We start from the raw sequence: 20483 nt of genomic DNA, 5'->3' as shown, positions 1-20483 counted from the left end.
TTATGTGTCTACAGTTGCTTTCATTGTGACCCTTCTTCATAATGTTTGTATCTTCTATCAATACATTTTTATACAGTTCAATGTTTCTACATTTTAGTTCTTTTCTAAAATAACTAGAATGATTACACACACACACACACACACACACACTCTTAGAATTTTCAAACATTTAATATATTTCTTATATTTAAGCTTTTGACTTATAAGGACTTTAATTTTGTATGTGTTTGGAAATCCAGCTTTCATTTTCTTGTAATTGTTCCAGATCAAAATGTATTATTTTATTCTATTCAATTTCTGGCTCAAACATTCTGATACTTAAATTATAACCTGAGCTATTTTTATAATTTAACATTTAAAATTTTTCAGTTTTAAGGCTTTCAAAAATTTCATTTTAGTATTGCTTTAGGGTTTCTCTAATCTTTCACTCCCTGCTCCTAGCACCCTACATATAGACTCTTTCCAATGTCCTGCTGCTAAACTTTTACCTCCACCACAAAGTTCTGCACATTTTTCTCTACTGAGGAAGAGAGAACACTCCCACAATGTGTCAGACACTGTGCTAAGAAAGATGAGGAAGAAATGATATGTAATGATGACTCTAGTAAGAGCTAGAATGATAAGGGAAAGTGAAAAAGAAAGAAGTACAGAGGTCAACTTAAATGCCTAACAATTCCTGGGAACCTTCCACCTATTCTCCAGTGCTCTTTGATCACCATTCAGATAATTTAATGACTGGCCAACAAGCAAAGTCTTTTGTATTATAAACTCTTCTAGGATACCTTATTCTTAGGGTGTCTTCCTCTGAAATTGTGAAATACGAATAATGTAAAACACTCCCCCTCTCTTCCTTCTTCCTTCCCTCCCTCCCGTTCTTCCACAGAAGGAGGTAAACTGCTTTTCTGCCTTTCTTATGGGCAGAAAACGATAACACACTGGAGTCATGTTAGAACAACCACCAAGCTTTCTTACCTCCTGTTGCAAAAATAATGTAAAGTGCAAAATCCTGGGCACTATTTTCAATCTGTCAATGGAAAAGAAAGAACAGACGTGAATTCTTTGTTGTCAATGTTTTCTAAGCCAACCAGACCCAAATTATATATGTTTCTTCACTTTCATTTTTCACTTTCAGATATAAAACCATTTCCGCTCCCTGGGGATAATGTAATTTCGCAGGCACAGTCCATTTATATTATAAATGGACCCATGCAGTTCAAACCCATTTTGTTCAAGGGTCAACCATACATAGGAAAGAATTCTTTGGAACTGAACATTTAATTTCAGAAAAATCCATTTATGTGCCTACAGTTAAATTATATACAAAATATTTATAGCTCAGTTCACTGATAAAGATTACCTTAAATTTTTGGAGAATTTGCTTTATTACTTCTTCAGTTCTCATATTACTGTTTATTCTGACCTTAGTTTCTGATCCAAAGGCTGGAGTGAAAATTGATGTCTAGAAGAGAAAAAAAAAGATTGATATAATTTTAAGGACTTAATGTGACAAACTAACGAGAGTCAATATTTTGAACCTGGCCTTCCTTTGGACAAAAAATCCAAGATCATCAGTTTAAAAATTTGCTTTCTTATTTTTACTTTCTTTGCTTTTGTTGAATACTGTACTATGTATGCCTTTAAGCAGCTTTATATTTTTTCTAGAGTAAGTTAGGTAAAACGTCATTTGAGAATGTTCAAAACAGTTTCACTAGATAGTCACACCATTCTTCAGTGTAGTTTAAGATTTCAAAATTCCCTCCTGGTTGGGAATAATTGTTCTAAATTGTTTTAATTTGAACTGTATAAAATCACTCCTTTTTGGTTGGTCAGAAATGGTCCAGTGTTGGCAATTTCATATGGTTCAGCCTATATCTCAACTGAGGATTGAGGTGAAAGTGCTGCTAATTGAATATCTAGAACAATATTTCCTGCAAGTTTCTCTAATCAAGAGTCTGCCTTTTAGATAATACCTGGTAAAAGATTTCTATGGTCAGATAAGTCTGACACATCTCTCTTGGGGATTAGTAATGCACCATAAAAAAATCATCAGAAACATATAACCATAAAATTTTTTCTCATTGTTTGATCATTATTCCTATTTTAAAATAAATAGAATCCTGAGAGAGATGAAAAAAATTAAATGGAAAATTCCAGAAATAAACAATTCATACGTTTTAAATTGTGTGCCATTCTGAGTAGCATGATAAAATCTTGCACCATCCTACTCCATCCGGCCCAAGATCCCCAACCATTGACAATGTTTGCTCCTGACAGCCAACTATCGACGTCATCATGGCTTGATGGTCCAGGATCATCTGAAGCAGATGATCCCCCTTCTGACATACTGTCAGAAGGTCAAGAGTAGCCTAATGCTGCATCACCATGCCTCCTTATTCACCTCACTTCATCTCATCACACCACAGGTATTTTATCATCTCACACCCTTACAAAGGTGAATACAGTTCAATAAGATATTTTGAGAGAGATGGAGGGAGAGAGAGACCACATTCACATAACATTTTTTACAGTATATTTTTATAAATATTCTACCTTATTATTAGATATTGTTGTTAACATCTTATTTTGCCTAATTTATACATTAAACTTTATCATAGGTATGTATGTATAGGAAAAAACATAGTATATATAGAATTCAGTACTATCCTTAGTTTCAGGTATCCACTGGGAGTCTTGGAATGCATTCCCTTGGGACTACTGCATCACAATCTAAGCCTCTAGTACTGGAGGCATTATCAAGAGGTTTCATGATATAAAAACATATCTTATGACTATATCAACTTAAATTCCTAGATGCCCATCATTGCATACACATTGATAGAGTGCTTTGGGTTTCAGGGTTTTGTTTTCTGCTAGTTGTTATACTGCAGTGAATGATATTTGTGTGAAATATCTTTAGTTCCACTTGATCTCTTTCAATCAATATCAATAAAGCTAACTGTAAACGGAGTTCTTCCTTCGTGCAGATACTTATGCTAAGTACTGAACTCACCTCATTCCACTTAATCCCATCAACAGCCTTGTAAAGAAGGAAGGATGAAGGAATGAAGGCTAAGAGGTTGAGTACTTTTTTATTTGCTCAGCAAGAATTTGCAATCAGGTCATCAGGCTGCAATGCCCAAGCATTCAGCTATGATGCTGTGCTGCCAACTTTAGTGCCCATTTCATTCTTAGCTCCGCATATCCCATCTGGAAGCTGCTCATTTGGACTAATGTGGCTTTCACAGCCTACTTTAACAGAAATCACCTCACAAGTGCTGATGACATACAGCATAATTCTGAGGAGAAGAAGAAACCAGGTAGTTGCATATCTGTGGGGGACTGTCAATGTTACTTTTTGGCCAGGAGGAAGTTCTTGAGCCAGAAAAATGTCTAATTTGAACAGAGAATTCACAAGGGAGATTTCTCCATACCAGTCTCCAAAGGAATATATGGATACTCTCCCAAGGGATGAAAAAGAAGGATAAAAGGTAGAAAGCCCTAAAGAAAAAAAGCTTATGACGAATGAGTCAATATTTTGTATGAAAGGGCTTAGAGTGGTGCCTTGCACAGAGTGAGTGCTTTTTAAGTATTTATTGAATGAATGGATGAATGATCCCTAGTATATGACATGAAAAATTTGAGTTCTACAAAAACATGATGTATTTCCTACCTTCGACCAAGTTAAATGTCTTATAAATACTATAGAAAGGCACATATATATTTAACACATATTAAGTGAAAAAAATCAAAATGCAAATAGTATAAACTACAATTGCACTTGTGGGTGATATGGGTTTATGTATATGAGTTTATGTATAAGACCTGGAAAATTTAATTGATCAGAATAAACAAGCCTATAGCTGATTTTTTCCTTTTATTTAAATATTAATGTTTGAATGTACTTTGAATCAATCTCTTTTGTAGCACTTACATATTTTAATACCATTTGTGGATGTATTGGTTTCTTTGCCCAAGCCCTGAGCTCCATGCTGGCAAAGGCATCAATTGAGTCATCTTTATATTTCCAGTGTGTATCACAGGGCCTGCCACTTAGGGTTCACTGATCATGTTGGTTAAGAACTTGGGTTCTGGCATCAGACAGAAGCTGGGTTCGGGCTCAGAGCTGCTACTTAAAAGCAGTGTGACCGGTGATGGATTGTGTAACCTCTGTGAACCTCAGTTAACTCATACGTAAAGTAGGGAACATAATGGTATCTGCTTCATAGGATTGTTTTAGTGATTAATGAGATAATCCATCAAAACAGTTTAATGCTTAACACATAGAGAGTACCCAATAATAATAGTAGTAGTATATCTAAAGGCATTATTATTATTTTTAATTATAAATTGAATTGAGGGCTTCCCTGGTGGCGCAGTGGTTGAGGGTCCGCCTGCCGATGCAGGGGACACAGGTTCGTGCCCCGGTCCGGGAAGATCCCACATGCCGCGGAGTGGCTGGGCCCGTGAGCCATGGCCGCTGAGCCTGTGCGTCCGGAGCCTGTGCTCCGCAATGGGAGAGGCCACAACAGTGAGAGGCCCGCGTACCACACACACACACACAAAAATTGAATTGAGTGATATTGTTAGCACAATAGACAACATTCTTTTAAATGTCATTAATGAAACTGGAACTCACTTCATGGTTATAAAAGTGTCCGTTAATAGAGGCCCTATGCTTCTGTCTGTCCTTTCTGTCCATCGTCGGAGGCTTCATCCTTTTTCTCACCAGGGCTGCTTCACTCATGGTTCTATAGAGCAATGGGGATTCAGGTTCTTCATCTGCATGAAGCTTCAGAGTGCTACTGTGATAAGATAAATAATCTGGGGAGAATAAAGGTTATAAGCCCATATAATTTAGCTGCTCACCTCTTTGCATCGTGGGTGGATTTGATTACATACTTAGTAATTATATAGCTATGCAATGGACTATAATGCTTTTAAACAGAAAATAGCAATGATCTTCTTTAAGAATAGGGCCATCTGGTGATACTTGTTTTCCATTTTACCTTGGAATTTTAATTATATTGTAATTAGAGTGTAAGCATGTGATACTTCATCTTTCTCTAGCACTGGTGCTTAAATAAAAATAGATTTTTATTGTATCTTTGGTGCCAAGAGATTGGGATTCCCTTGTGTTTAGATGAGTGTTGTCAAAGGGCTAATTATAAGGACCCTTATATAAAAGATGCCAAAAGGCCATAAGACAAAAATAAGGGAATCCGGGAAGGAGCATCATGTTTGTTACAGAATCTGAGTTGTTATAGAGACAGCAGAGAGGACTGAACTGAGAATGCTTTGAAAAAAATTAAGCTAAACATTGGAAGTTGTTGGTAGATTCATGAAGATAATGCCAGCACCATACCCTTGTTCAGTCTGAAGTCAGTTTGGTAATATCACCATCCCGGGAATGTGAACCCCACCCCAGCCTCAGTCATCATCTTCTCCTTGTGTCTCTACATATTACATGCAAATGAAATCCATGTAAAATGTAAGATAACATGCCCGAGTCTCAGTAAATGACAGATACTAATATTATTACTAACACATCATCATTATTATGATTACTGTTGTCACATGTCATAGGGGCTGGCATTTTCCATTCGTTTGTCAAATTTGATATGAACTCACTTGATGTTCAAGTAGATTTCTCTTTTTTAAATAAATGCTTGAAACAACCCTATCAGATATAGTGAATGCAGTATATCTGCCTCTGAGAAGCAATGTTATATAAATATCTATTAACCGAAATGTTCAGCTTCTCAAAAGATGTAAAATTCAATCTGAAGGGCTTGGTCTAGCATAGAAATCTTCTGAGTATAATAAATGATCCTAATCCTTGGGGAAAATATAAAACAATTTTATGTACACAAACTTTATTCAAACCATCAGTTCTCCCTAATCTAGTAAATCTAAGGGACCTCATGTAATTAAAAAAATAATGTTTTTATATAGCAAAGTAAGGTTCTTAAACATCATATGAGCACTGTAGTGACTTAAGTTAGTATGTTCCTAAGATATATTTTTTTAATACAAAATAAGGGTTTAATAAGTAACGGTAGGGCTTCCCTGGTGGCGCAGTGGTTGGGAGTCCGCCTGCCGATGCAGGGGACACGGGTTCGTGCCCTGGTCCGGGAAGATCCCACATGCTGCGGAGCGGCTGGGCCCGTGAGCCATGGCCGCTGAGCCTGCGCGTCCAGAGCCTATGCTCCACAATGGGAGAGGCCACAATGGTGAGAGGCCCGCGTACCGCAAAAAAAAAAAAAAAAAAAAAGTAACGGTATATAAAATGTTGAATTTCAGAAAAACATTTAGGATTCATGCTTTGTATTAGTTTAAAAAAGTCTCCTCATTAATAAGATTTTGATACTGACCTTCCTGGGTATCTGTTGCTCCAGACACTGGAATCTGAGTCCTGTCCAAATCACTAATACGGTAAAGATCATCAAATTCTCCCCAGCGTGTCATTCCCCTGAAAAGTAATAAATCTTGTAAGTGATATTATTCTATTCATAAAAAGGTGTAGGATGGTTTTCAGATTTACAGTATTAATATAATGCTGTGGGCCTCTGTAGGTAGACACATCATCCTAAGTTATAACAATTTTTTATATTATTAAAATTATATTTATACCAGAGTAGTCAGCTTGCATTTTAAATAATTCTTGTACTGATTTTGAGCATGTTTTGACACGATAATTCAGTTACACACTGAACCACAAGATTATATAGATTCTGTAAAACATATGTGCCAATGGAATTAGTAGAAACCAATATAATCCATTTTTTTTAACATCTTTATTGGGGTATAATTGCTTTACAATGGTGTGTTAGTTTCTACTTTATAACAAAGTGAATCAGCTATACATATACAATATCTCCTCCCTCTTGCAACTCCCTCTCACTCTCCCTATCCCACCCCTCTAGGTGGTCACAAAGCACTGAGCTGACCTCCCTGTGCTATGCAGCTGCTCCCCACTAGCTATTTATTTTACATTTGGTAATGTATATATGTCCATGCCACTCTCACTTCGTCCCAGCTTACCCTTCCCCCTCCCCTTGTCCTCAAGTCCATTCTCTACATCTGTGTCTTTATTCCTGTCCTGCCCCTAGGTTCTTCAGAACCCCTCCCCACCCTTTTTTAAGATTCCATATATATGTGTTAGCATACAGTATTTGTTTTTCTCTTTCTGACTTACCTCACTCTGTATGACAAACTCTAGGTCCATCCACCTCTCTACAAATAACTCAATTTTGTTTCTTTTTATGGCTGAGTAATATTCCATTGTATATATGTGTCACATCTTTATCCATTCATCTGTCGATGGACACATATGTTCACCTTATTTTTGATAAGAGAGGCAAGAATATACAATGGAGAAAAGACAGCCTTTGCAATAAGTGGTGCTGGGAAAACTGGACAGCTACATGTAAAAGAAAGAAATTAGCACACTCCCTAACACCATACAGAATCCATTCTTATACAGATATCTCACAATGCTTTTAGGAGAGTTTAGATACAAAGTGTTTATTCTGCCAACTTGCATTAAGTTCCTGTTGTATTCAAAGCATTTTTAGGTAAAGTGACTCCAATATAATGATATAAAGCCTATCTTTAAGACCCTTGAGCACTATAAAGAATGTGATTTATAAAGGAGGAAAATGTATAAGAAACTTCTTTTCCGACAATCATGATTTATATAGGGTACTAACAATTTTCAATGCATTCTAATGCCCAGAATACATAAAACTGGGCAACTGCTTATTTTTACCAGTTGGGCCAACACTTATTGTTATTTTCTTTCTGGCTTTAGATAAGCTACTTATCTTCTCTGTGCATTAGTGTTCTCACCTATGAAATGGGGATGATTATAGTATGAGGTAGGATAAGGTTATTGAGAAGATTAAATGAGTTAATTTGTGTAAAATCCTTGAAAAAGTGCCCAACACATAGTAAGCACTCAATATGTGTTAAAAACTATCGTGATCATCCTCATCTTCATTGTTATCCTCATCATAATCCCCATCCATTTCATGATGGGTCAGGAGCCATTAGGGATCCAAGGTATTCCTAGATGTCTCTAGGTTAATAGACACTCTCGTAGCTGGGACCAGTCTTAGTCCTACTAAGAGTCTCTATCATAATGTCTGTTTTCCTTGTGAACAAAAAATATTCACCCATAGGGAATCTGTGGCATTAATTCTTCCCAAATGTCACTGGTGGCAATAGCAACAAAAAATGCTTATTCATACTAGTGGTGGCAAATATGAATAAACATGGTCCTTTTCTTCCTTGATCTCTGAATTCCTTTGATGTCTTTTTACAACTTCGATATCATTTGAGCCTCATAATAAAAGCCTTATGACATAGATAAGATAATCCTAATATATTTGTTTATTAATTTTCTAGTAAGCTGTACTATACAGAATATAGCCAGTCAAAATAAATGTCTTAAAAGTCCAAGAACTTTAGGCAATAACTTTAACTCAAAGGAGAACTGTTTTGGTCCTGACTCAGACTCTAGTTATTCTTCCTTTTTTATTTTCAATTGAAGTATAGTTAATTTACAATGTTTTAGGTGTATAGCAAAGTGATTAAGATATATATATATATATATGTGTATATATTTCCTTTTTCAGATTCTTTTCCATTATAGGTTATTACAAGATATTGAACATAGTTCTTGTGCTATACAGTAGGCCCTTGTTGTTTACCTATTTTATATATAGTAGTGTGTATCTGTTAATCCCAAACTCCTAATTTATCCCTCCCCCACTTTTCTCCTTTGGTAACCATAAGTTTGTTTTCTGTGTCTGTGAGTCTATTTCTGTTTTGTACATAAGTTCATTTGTATCATTTATTTTAGATTCCACATATAAGTGATATTTGTGGTATTTGTCTTTGTCTGACTTACTTCACTCAGTATGATGTTCTCCAGGTCCATCCATCTTGCTGCAAATGGAATTATTTAATTCTTTTTTATGGCTGAGTAATATTCCATTTTATATATATATATATATATATATATATATATACACAACATCATCTTTATCCATTCATCTTTCAATAGACATTTAGGTTGCTTCCAAGTCTTGGCGACTGTAAATAGTGCTGCTATGAACATTGGGGTTCATGTATCTTTTCAAATTAGAGTTTTAATCTTTTATGGATATATGCCCAGGAGTGGGATTGCAGTATAATATGGTAACTCTATTTTTATTTTTTTAAGGAACCTCCATAATGTTCTCCATGGTGGCTGTACCAATTTACATTGCCACCAAGAGTGTAGGAGGGCTCCCTTTTCTAGTTATTCTTATGAGAGATAAAATTATCAATTTTCCCCAATCTATAGAAGATTAATTGAAAAAGGCAGATGTGATTATCATAGAAAGAGTGTTGGCAATGGAAAAGACAGAATACCAACGAAAAATGCAAACTAAAAAGGCAAAGCACCCCAATGGTATCTCCCATGGGGGAAGATGAGAGAGCCCAAGCATACCAGACCAGTGATGTGCTATAAATTCTTGGTAATCCTGCCCAACTTCACCCCTGTCCTCACCTTCTCTCAGCTTAGTGGTGTCACACAAATACAGAGAAACAAACATGCCTCAATATGGTCAGTGTTTGGCCCATTTTCCTTCCTACCATCTTAGCAAAAATAAACAACGCCCCCATCACCCCCAAACCCACCCGTTTTCAGCTCTGGATTGTGTAATTTGAAGCGTCTCCACATACAGCTGTGCAAGTGACTAAACTTGAAGGCAGTTACCCAAAGTTTTCCAAAGAAACCTCGTTGGGACTTCATGTACTATCAAATAGTTTAACTTGCCCAAGCACAGGACTGTTAGCGTTGCCCTGATCAAGCTTCAGGATATATACCATTAGCAAATTTAAACTGTGGGGAGGTTTTCTAATGAGCTGCAAAATAAAAAGGAGGTAGAAATTTGATAGACACATAGAAGGTGGCCACTTCTCTACCCACCTTGTAAAAGAAAAAACACTATTGATGCCATTCAAATGTACACCTGTCCAGTTTTTGCTCTTTATGCCATTCTGCCATGACTTGTCCAACGCATGTCAAAGCAGACTTTGGAAAGAAATTAAAAGCAGAAATGAAAACTGGTGCAAGCAAACATAACCTCAATAAAGCTGTTTTTACGAAAAATTTCCAAGACAAAATACTTGGACCAGATATGAGAGATCAAAGTACTGTCCGTAGAATTGTTTCCATAAAAGATCACAAGTGGTCACAGCTCAAACTGATTTACTTTTAAACTTATACCACTCCCATTAAGCTGATTCAGTGGGACTCATTTCAAAGATAATTAAAACAAACTAGCTTGACAAACTGATGATTCTCCCCAACGGTGAATTGAAAGAAAAGATTGCAGCCCTTCCTGCAGCTGAGTACACAACTTCCACGTCTTTCATTCTACATTCCATATCCATCCACTGGAGATATAAATCTGTGACCCTGAGAGAGTAGAGGTATAAGTTCTGCCCACAGAAACCCAGTGTGGGAAAGAGAACAATAAGAATTGTTAGGGAGTGAGGGAATAGTCCATTTCCTTACACAATTTCATTCAAGGCTCTGAGTTTAAACGAATACCACAGTGACGGTAGCAACCAGAGTGAGGGTGTCTAGGACTGGATTGAAACAAAGTGGCTCTGCACCCCACTAGGGAATCAGAGACCAAGGATCTTTTTCTGACAATTCTTACCCACCAGAAAAATCGGATACACTGCACTTCAAATATTCTCCCAGTAAGTCTCATTACTGTGGTAAAGGGCAAGCAAAGTTTTCTAGGGTAGTCTTTCTCAACTTTATTATTTTTTTTTTCTCAGCTTTAAACTAAAGGAGATAACTTATGTTTGTTTCACAGCACTGTTCTGATAAACAATAAGAAAAGGCAAATGGATTCTATGGAAGTCACATCATAAGGAGATTAATTTATAATCTGCCACAGAATATGGAAAGGCATCAATATACCTTGTCTACCTGGGCTTCTGAAACTCATCCTCAAATTCAGTGTTTCTAGGAACAAGGGTTTGAATTTTTTTTTTTTTGCGGTACACGGGCCTCTCACTGTTGTGGCCTCTCCCGTTGCGGAGCACAGGCTCAGGACGCGCAGGCTCAGCGGCCATGGCTCACGGGCCTAGCCGCTCCGCGGCATGTGGGATCTTCCCGGACCGGGGCATGAACCCGTGTCCCCTGCATCGGCAGGCGGACTCTCAACCACTGCGCCACCAGGGAAGCCCAAGGGTTTGAATTTTAATTTGAGAAATTAAAGAAAATATCTTGGGATATCCATTCAAAATCGTGATAGCTTAATGTGCTAATACAGGTAGCTTACTGCAACTCTTTGACATCTTCCCATAGTGTTCCATATTAATCAAGCATTCATGATTCAAATAATTTAAATGCATCAAAAAGAGCTGGCTGCTCAGAGAACTTTGCAATGAGTTCTTAGGCAATATGAAGAATGATAGCTAATTTTGCCAAATTCATATCTTGTACAGTTTCCTAAAAGCAGGGCCCAGGGGTAGTTTTTACTTTTAAATGATGCTCCTTGTCATTTAGAATCATCAGCCCCATCAATCTTCTAGTACCTGAAGGTGAGGGATGCAGGGCTTCATCAGGCTGCCTGTCTGTGGTTTCTCTTCTGCTATTCATAAGTACGGGACCCTTTGCCCTTCATTAGCTTGGATGGGAGACTAATCAGAAATGGTAGATGGAGAGACAGTTTACCCAACAGAGCAGAGGTAATTTAACCACCAGGATTCCGTGGGGTTCATTTGATACTAAATTCTGAGTCCTCTCTTTGTGCCGACACACGGCTGAGCACCAGGATAAAAATGAATAAAGCATGCTCCTTACCCTTGAGGAGCTCACAGGCTGGGGGGGTGGGGGCAGGGGTATAAAAATACAGTTAACGGCGTGCTCTGAAAGGAATATAGAAAAGTTGTCAGGGTACCTACTACAGGGTCAGAAAAGGCTCTCTGGAGAATGTGTTACCGACCTAAATCTTAAAGGATTGGTGGAAGAGTCTAGCAAATGGATGTCGAGAAGCAGATAGGCTTCCAGACAGAGAGTCAGGAAAGTAAGAAACTGCATGACATGTGTAGGGAATTATAAAATTGCTGGAATTGCTGGAACCTCACATTTGAGAAAGATTGGCAAGGTGCAAATCATAGTGGGACTTCAGTGTTTTCCCCAAAGGAAAAGTGGGGCTTCCCTCAAGGTGATACCCGATTTTCCTTGGTTATGACCAAAGGTCAGATTGAGGAAAAGGTCCTGGCTGCTCTCTCTCTATCCTCTCTCCTGCTAGAACTCCAGCTCATCTAGTTATGGATAGAAGGATGGATGAAGAGAACGCTTGATACCTCCATGTACACGCAAAAAGGAGATGTGTTAGAAAGTCAAGGATTAAAAAGGAAGGGGAGAAGGGAGGGAGGAAGAAAACAATATTTATATCTGTGATTTCTTTGGGAATATTTATTAATTTTTCTAAAAATTGTAAAGGATAATGAAAAGATATATCTCAGCCCAACTTACGTATTCAAGGTACAGTTGCATAAACCCACACAGAGTACTGTTTTGTGCATTTACTGTACTTCACATGCACTTTGTCCTGATCCTAACAGGACACAGCAATCAGATGGAACATAATTAAGTCTCCTTTCCAGAAAGCAGGAAAAGCTCTTTGTTCTAAGAAGAGGAGAAATTTAAATTTTATCCCCCTCTTTTTGGTGATAAGACCGGGGCTAATGAAATCTTGCCTTTACATTTTGTTTTTTCTAGTGAAAGAATGCAGTCTCGCAGAAGAGAAGGAATACAGCAGAGAGGTCAAGAGCCAGACTCTGGCGCTCATAGACCTGAGGTCCAGTCCAGTTCTGCTACATGGTAATTGGTAATTGATCTTGCACAAACTACCTAACCTCTCAGAGCCCTGGACACAAACGTCCTAGAGTTGATGGGGGATTAAATGAGGTTGTGTATAAACTTTAGAGCTTTCATCCTTGAGGCACACAAAAAAGGTAAATATGAAGATCATGTTCTAAGGAATTAAAATCATAAAAGGTAGCTCACCTTTTGGAAAAGACATCTGGTGCCTTCAGCACAGTGAAAGAAGGGATTTGCTTCTCATCTTGTATTTTCAGTTGTATAGGCTGCTTTACTCCCCAGAAAATGTCCAGCATTCCTTCAACAATTAGTTTACCATCGTCAGTCTAGGGGAGAAACCAATCATCACAAACACTGTTTTTGTATTATTTATAGAAGGCAAATGTTTTAACTGAAGGTTTAGAAATGAGGTCTGTAAGACACCTTAATAGATAAAAAATAAATTCCCAGGTGGGACTGTTTGGCTTTTAAATTTATCTACAAAACATTTCTACTTTTGAAACATTATTTTATTTTTGAAAACAGCTATAACCAGCAAAGTCATAATGGTAATGACATGCCCACCAGAGGGCACAGTATGCTAAAATATTTTCTGAACTCTGCTTCTTCAATTAAGTGGAATTTTAATTCTCTAATTCTATTTAGCGTAAAATTAAAGCAGAATTAAAAACTGTGCTAAAGTAGAATTCAGAAGAACAGCTATTGTTCAGTTTAGTGGCTATTTTCTCATTTCTGAACAGGAAAAATTTAGCTCACAAACTTATGCAGAACAAGTGAAATAATGTACGTAAAAACAGTGTAAAATACACAACAAATTATATTTTTGAAAAAAATCAATAGCACTTGAGTAATCTCTTTCAAGTTGGAACTATTATAACAAAAGAAGGGAATTCTATGCAAAGAAAAATTAGTAAACAGGATTGAACACTTACTTATCCTGTGGATGTAGATATTAATATCAAAGCACATTCCCATAGAATGTATTTTCTAATCTATTGCTCTCTTATATATGTAAAAGTCTGTTATTAAAGTAGTGTTATTATTATAGTAAATTTGGGAAATATAGAAAGAACATTCCAACTATCCAATAACTACTCTAACATTCAATAACTACTTGTTATTATGAAAAATCAATAATTAGAAAACATAATAAATATAAACATAAATGACTCAATTCTTATTTGAGAGTGTAATGAAAACTCCAGACTCTGGAATCAGACAGACCTGTGTTTGAACTCTGACTCTGCCATTTTCTAGCTGTGTTCTCTTGGACAAGATGTCAAACACCTATAAAACTGGGCGGCTGCTTCTGAAGAATGAAATCATAACAATCCTTGATTCATAGGACCTCGTATTTAAAGTGCTCAATAAATGATATTGCTTATTATTTCTTTGGCTGACAAACCTACTTTGGAGTCACTCCTGAAACAAAGTTTTGCTCTTTCTCCTCCTTTTGAGTTCATATTTCAGATCACTGTGAGGTCAGGTACCAATCAGTTGTCCTTAACAGCCAAACATAATTTGCCCTCTGAAAGGGCAGTACATGATGCAGAGCCTACATTTTAGTTATTGATGTATAACATCTTTCCGTGGCTTAATTATACTACAATGAATCCCTTATATCAAAAACTCATAGGGGGGCTTCCCTGGTGGCGCAGTGGTTGAGAGTCTGCCTACAAATGCAGGGGACACGGGTTCGTGCCCCGGTCTGGGAAGATCCCACATGCCGCGGAGCGGCTGGGCCCGTGAGCCATGGCCGCTGAGCCTGCGCGTTCGGAGTCTGTGCTCCGCAACGGGAGAGGCCACAACAGTGAGAGGCCCTGCATACCGCAAAAAACAAAACAAAACAAAACAAAAAACTCATAGAATAACTGCTCTTCTGAGGTTATCTAACTTTTGCTTTCAAGAAGAAATACTCCAACTATTATCAGAAAATGAGGTTTTCTCATGTAAGGAATATCAGAATATTTTTTAATTTCAGAAACCATCTCTAGGACTTCCCTGGTGGCGCAGAGGTTGAGAATCCGCCTGCCAATGCAGGGGACACGGGTTCAAGCCCTGGTCCGGGAGGACTCCACATGCCATGGAGCAACGAGGCCTGTGTGCCGCAATTACTGAGCCTGTGCTCTAGAGCCCGTAAGCCACAACTACTGAGCCTGTGCACCACAACTACTGAAGCCTGTGCACTTAGAGCCCGTGCTCCACAAGAGAAGCCACTACAGTGAGAAGCCTGCACACCGCAACAAAGAGTAGCCCCCATTCGCTGCAACTAGAGAAAGCCCGTGTGCAGCAACGAAGACCCAGTGCAGCCATAAATAAATAAATAAATTTAATTTAAAAAAAGAAATCATCCCTTTTGAAATTTACTAAATAAATTATCCCTGAAGCCTTGTTTATACTTATCTAATCTCATTGTCTCAATCTTCAGGCCTTTTCTCTTCTAGATCTACACCAATACCCTTGGTGATCTCAATGATCCTTATATGCCATCTCTAAACTAATAGCTCCCAACTTTAGATATACAGCCCAAACCTTCCCCTAAACTTCAGTTGTCAAACTTGACATCGAATTTAATACGTTCCTAATTAACTTTTGATCTTTCTTCCTGTAACTATTTTCCTTTCCCAGTCTTCCCCATCTTGGTAAATAGAACCCCCATCCTTCCAGTTGTTCAGGTCAACATTTTTAAAGTCACCATTAAACTTTCTTTCATACTTAACCTCTCAAAATCCAATACGTTAGCAAATCCCATTAGCTTTACCTTAAAAATATATCCCCAATATGGCTATACTCACCATGGGTACTACCACAATTCTAGTTTATGCCACTGTCATTGTTTGCCTGGTTATCACAATAGTTTCTTTGGGGTCTACCTCATTCTTCCCTTGCCCCTCTATGTATTCTTAGTAGCTAGAGAGATCGTTTTATTTTTTACTTTTTTTACTTTTTATTTTATATTGGAGTATAGTTGATTAACAATGTTGTGTTAGTTTCGGGTGTACAGCAAAGTGATTCAGCTATACATATATATATATATCTATTCTTTTTCAAATTCTTTTCCCATTTAGATTGTTACATAATATTGAGCAGGTTCCCTGTGCTGTACAGTAGGTCCTTGTTGGTTATCCACTTAAAATACAGCAGTGTGTACATGTCAATCCCAAACTCCCTAACTATCCCTCCCCCACCTTCCCCCCGGTAACCATAAGTTCGTTAGAGAGATCCTTTTAAAATGAATCTTTAGATAATATCACAACTCCTCAGTGGCTTTCCATCTCATTCCAAGTACAAACTGAAGTCTTCACAATGATCTATAAGACCCTACATGCTCTGGTGCCCTCCCCTTCTCAGTTCTCTCTATAGCTTCCTTGTTCTCTACTATCCCATTCCCACAAGGTTCCTGCTGCACTGGCTTCCCCACCGTACCTCAGTTACACCAGCCAGGCTCAGGACCTTTATTGGGCTGCTGGATATGTCTGTGCCTGGAATGTGTGTCCCACAGACTTCTACAAGGTTTGCTCTCTGACATCTTTCAGTCTTTGGTCAAATGTTCCTCTTTCCTCATCCACTTAGATTCCTGAGCCCTCTTCCCTGCTTTATTATTCTCCACAGCCTTTCTTTTTTTGGCTGCATTGGGTCTTCATTGCTTCACGTGGGCTTTCTCTAGTTGTGGCGAGCAGGGGCTACTCTTTGTTGCGGTGTGCAGGCTTCTCATTGCGGTGGCTTCTCTTGTTGCAGAGCACGGGCTCTAGGTGCACAGGCTTCAGTAGCTGCAGCACGTAGCTGCAGTAGGCAACTCAGTAGTTGTGTCGCACAGGCTTAGTTGCTCTGCAGCATGTGGGATCTTCCCAGACCAGGGCTCGAGCCTGTGTCCCCTGCATTGACAGGTGGATTCTTAACCACTGTGCCACAAGCGAAGTCCCTCTCCAGTCTTTATCGCCATTGGATACACAGTTTACTTTTTTGTTTCTTTTCTGACTACTAAAATGTAAGCAAGCATGAAGGCAGGACATTGTCTAGTTTCTTCATTGCTATGTCTCTAGCTTTTAGAACAATGTCTGCTGTGTTGTATACAATAAATATTCATTAAGTTAATTAATCAGAGATTTAGAAAGCTACATGCTATTCTCCATGGACTGCCCCTTTTAACAGTGCCCATCATTGTAACTAAGTCAGAGACTTGCAAAATTCCGGATTCTAACTTTATTTATTTATTTATTTTTAAATTTATTTATTTTATTATTTATTTATTTATTTAGGCTGTGTTGGGTCTTTTGTTGCTGTGCACGGGCTTTCTCTAGTTGCCGTGAGCAGGGGCCACTCTTCGTTGCAGTGCACGTTCCTCTCATTGCGATGGCTTCTCTTGTTGCGGAGCACGGGCTCTAGGCACATGGGCTTCAGCAGCTGTGGCACACGGGCTCTAGAGCACAGGCTCAGTAGTTGTGGCGCATGGGCTTAGCTGCTCCGCAGCATGTGGGATCCTCCCAGACCAGGGCTTGAACCCGTGTCCCCTGCATTGGCAGGCGGACTCCCAACCACTGCGCCACCAGGGAAGCCCGGGATTCTAACTTTATTGACGGTGAGTAAAGATGGAAAGATTAAGCAATCTGATATTCTCACTGTATACTTTACTTCATACAGTTTTAAAAAATTATGTAAGACAGGGCACTTTATTCTAAAAAATCAAATGACTTGCAGATTGAGCACTGATTCACAGAATAGGAAATGACACGCCTCAACTTATATGCTTGTCACATCAAAATTCAAACATTTTCCTAAAGGAAATGAACTTCTTAACATCATGAATTCTATGGAAACAACCGAATTAAAATATGAAATCATTTTCTTAAAGTTTTGATCTTTTCTTAAATTTTATATTTTTACAGTTACCTATATGAGAGATCTAAGATACAGGATAATATTGAAATAATTTAAAATTAGGCCATTTAAAAAATTTAGGCCCATTTCTTTATAAAGGGATTAGTTATTTCCTAATTCTGTAGGAAATTACATTTGGGAAGGTAACTGAAATGTCCAATCAAACTAAATCATTTAAGCTCACTAATAAAGGCCAGAGAGGTTTATAAATTTCCTTCTGTTCCAATTACAGATTGGAACAGTCGTGGCCTAAAGTCAATGCTGTACACATTTGAAGATCTGAAACGTAGGTAGAAAGTTCTAATGTTCCCTAGGACCAGGAAGATATTGTAAAGATGTGAAGTGAGTCTCATTAGAATACAAGACTGAGTAGGAAGACCTGTGGAGGATGAGGCATTAAAAAACCAATCTAAGGCCACTTTGTACAGTAGCCTGCCAGTTGCAACCTTAAAAAGGCTTGCTGAATTGTTTCTAGGATAGATTTTTAATGGAATTGCTGTTCAAAAGATGTTCATACTCTGTTTTTAAAGTAGAAAGCAAATATGTCATTAAAGTTGTTTTAAACGTTTTCCCATTCTAAAAAAATACTTGGAAAGTCACATGTTTCAGGACTAGGATTTTGCAATATAGTCTAAAACCGAAAAATCCTGATCAAGTTAAAGATTCACCTGCTTCTCCCAGATGTTTTGCCTTACGGACTCCAACTTATCCTGACTTCTCTGTACTTTTATGGATTTTTTTCTCCTGTGAATTAAACTGTACTGCATTTCTTTGACGGGCTTACCTGTCCATATAAAATATGCAGATTTTTCTGGTTCCTATAAAAGATGTTATAGGTCTTCAATAAAGAATTAAGTTGTTCCCTAAAAAAACAATATTACATTCAGTTACAATCAGTCTTAGGCTTTTTAATGGTAGAAGGCAATAATGGTGCCTTCAGTTCAAAAAGATATGAGATAGGAAAAAATGGTTCAATGGAATCTTTACTATTCTGTCATTTTAATATAGGTCATTGAAAACTGAAGCCTTCTTAGGACATCAACAAATGTTGAAGGTGTTAATTCATAAATAAATCATCAAAGTAAAACAAATAAAATCTGGTCTTAGGTGGTTACTTTCCCTTAGTGAAGATGTGTGTTAATAATTTCAAAGTTGAATTTGATTTTTAAAAAGTCCTTCAAAATCTTCCATAATGAAGAAATGACTGGCTGCAAAGAGCTGTTTGAATTGAATTTATAATCTAAAGCAGTGGTTCTCAACCCATTTAAGTCACAGTATCTTTTGAAACCCTGATGAAAGCTTTGCCTTCCCTGCGGGGGGTGGAGTGGGTTAATCCTATATATAAACACATAGTTTTGCATATACAATGTGTAATAGCTAATTTATGTGCTATTTTGAAAGACTTTCCTGATAAACAAGGAAGGAGTTATTTTCCACATGGTGTAAGTATAGGTTCTTTTTATCTGACAGTAACAAACTGACATTTAAAAATATTCTTTGTTTAAAATTCTGGAGTAAAAGGAAACTCCCTGGCTGTCCAGTGGTTAGGACTCCAGGCTTTCATGGCCAAGGCCCCAGGTTTGATCGCTGTTCAGGGAACTAAGACCCACAAGCTCTGTAGTGCAGCCAAAAAAAAAAAAAAAAAAAAAATTCTGGAGTATATACATCAAAATATTTCTAGTGGGTGGTAGGATTTGAGATGATTTTAAATTTTTTTCTACTGTCCTCTCTGTTGTCAAGTTCTTCCCGGGGTTGTTGTTTTATAAAATTTTGAGTTAGTTTTATTTTGACTGTTAACAATTAAAATATTTTCATAAGAGAATAAATAAATAACCAAAGAATGGAAAATGACTGCAGACAAAGTGGTGAGGAGAGTGTTCTGTAGCAGGAGACAGCTGTAAAACAGATTTCGTTTCACATTCCTCTTTTGTTTTACAACATTTAATCAACCTAATTTAAGCACCTAGTATGTGCCTGACTTTATGCTTTCCACTGGAGATACAGCAACAGTTCAGGAATAGTTGTTGCTCCTAGGCATCTCACCCTCTGTGGCAGGTGGGCTCTGGCAATGGGAATGCTGGTTCCTGCCACACCTCCATCCTCCCCTTGTGCTACCACAGCTCAAGATGCTGCTGTCACTCACCCTGCTGGTCCAAGCTATCTTCTCTCACCTGCGTTATGGCAACAGTCTCCTAAAAGCCTCCCTGTATTTGTTGTCTATTCTCAACAGCAGGAGTTATTTTAAAACAAATCTGATCACCTCTCTCCTTTGCTCAAAGCTCTTCAATATCTTCTCATCATTAGAATAAAAGCCAATATCCTTCCAATGACTTCAAAGGCCAGTTGTGATCTGATCCCTTTTACACCTTCCATCTCATTTCTACTTCTCTTTCCTTCACTCACTGAACTCTAGCCGCTGGCCTCCTTGATGTTCCTTGAGTACTCCAGGCACATTCTCACCCCAGGGCCCTTATACATGTTGTTCCCTCCGCCCAGAATGACCTCTCCCACGCCATCACACTGTTAGTGCATTCATTTTTTTTAGGTATTTACTCCAAAGTCACCTGCTCAAGGAGTCCTTCTTGACAACCAAATCTGAAAGTTTGCCTTCTCCCAACATTTGTATCCTGCTTTCCTCCTTACCTCTGCCCCTTGGTCACCATCTAACCTTGAATATATTTTATTTATTTATCTTATATTCTGT

The 20483-nt window shown here is 37.9% G+C and overlaps 2 protein-coding genes across 3 annotated transcripts in view; one reads left to right on the top strand and one right to left on the bottom strand.

Annotated features, from left to right (window-relative positions):
• LOC309822039 (alpha-fetoprotein-like) overlaps positions 1-14256 on the top strand; it is a 68465-nt gene extending 54209 nt beyond the window's left edge. Inside the window, exons 14-15 of one of the 2 annotated variants that reach the window (XR_014296683.1) lie at positions 12800-12901; positions 14159-14256. Coding sequence is in view for 1 of the 2 variants with exons in the window: in XM_082653662.1 (XP_082509788.1) it covers positions 12800-12802 (3 nt within the window). In the remaining variant the exon portion in view is untranslated. Of the gene's footprint in view, positions 1-12799 lie in introns of both variants that reach the window. The other variant, XM_082653662.1, reaches the window with a different exon arrangement.
• Positions 1-20483, bottom strand: part of RASSF6 (Ras association domain family member 6) — a gene marked incomplete at its 3' end in the record, with an annotated part of 59804 nt that overhangs the window by 10007 nt on the left and 29314 nt on the right. The window contains exons 3-8 of the mRNA XM_082653663.1: positions 18564-18642; positions 13088-13227; positions 6372-6469; positions 4637-4821; positions 1358-1459; positions 973-1024 (exon numbers count right to left, since the gene is read on the bottom strand). Coding sequence (XP_082509789.1) covers positions 973-1024; positions 1358-1459; positions 4637-4821; positions 6372-6469; positions 13088-13227; positions 18564-18642 — 656 coding nt within the window. The remainder of the gene's footprint in view (positions 1-972; positions 1025-1357; positions 1460-4636; positions 4822-6371; positions 6470-13087; positions 13228-18563; positions 18643-20483) is intronic.

The sequence above is a fragment of the Grampus griseus genome, assembly GCF_964374135.1.
Source record: "Grampus griseus genome assembly, chromosome: 4".
Lineage (NCBI taxonomy): Eukaryota > Metazoa > Chordata > Mammalia > Artiodactyla > Delphinidae > Grampus > Grampus griseus.
This window is presented reverse-complemented; position numbering and strand designations above follow the sequence as displayed.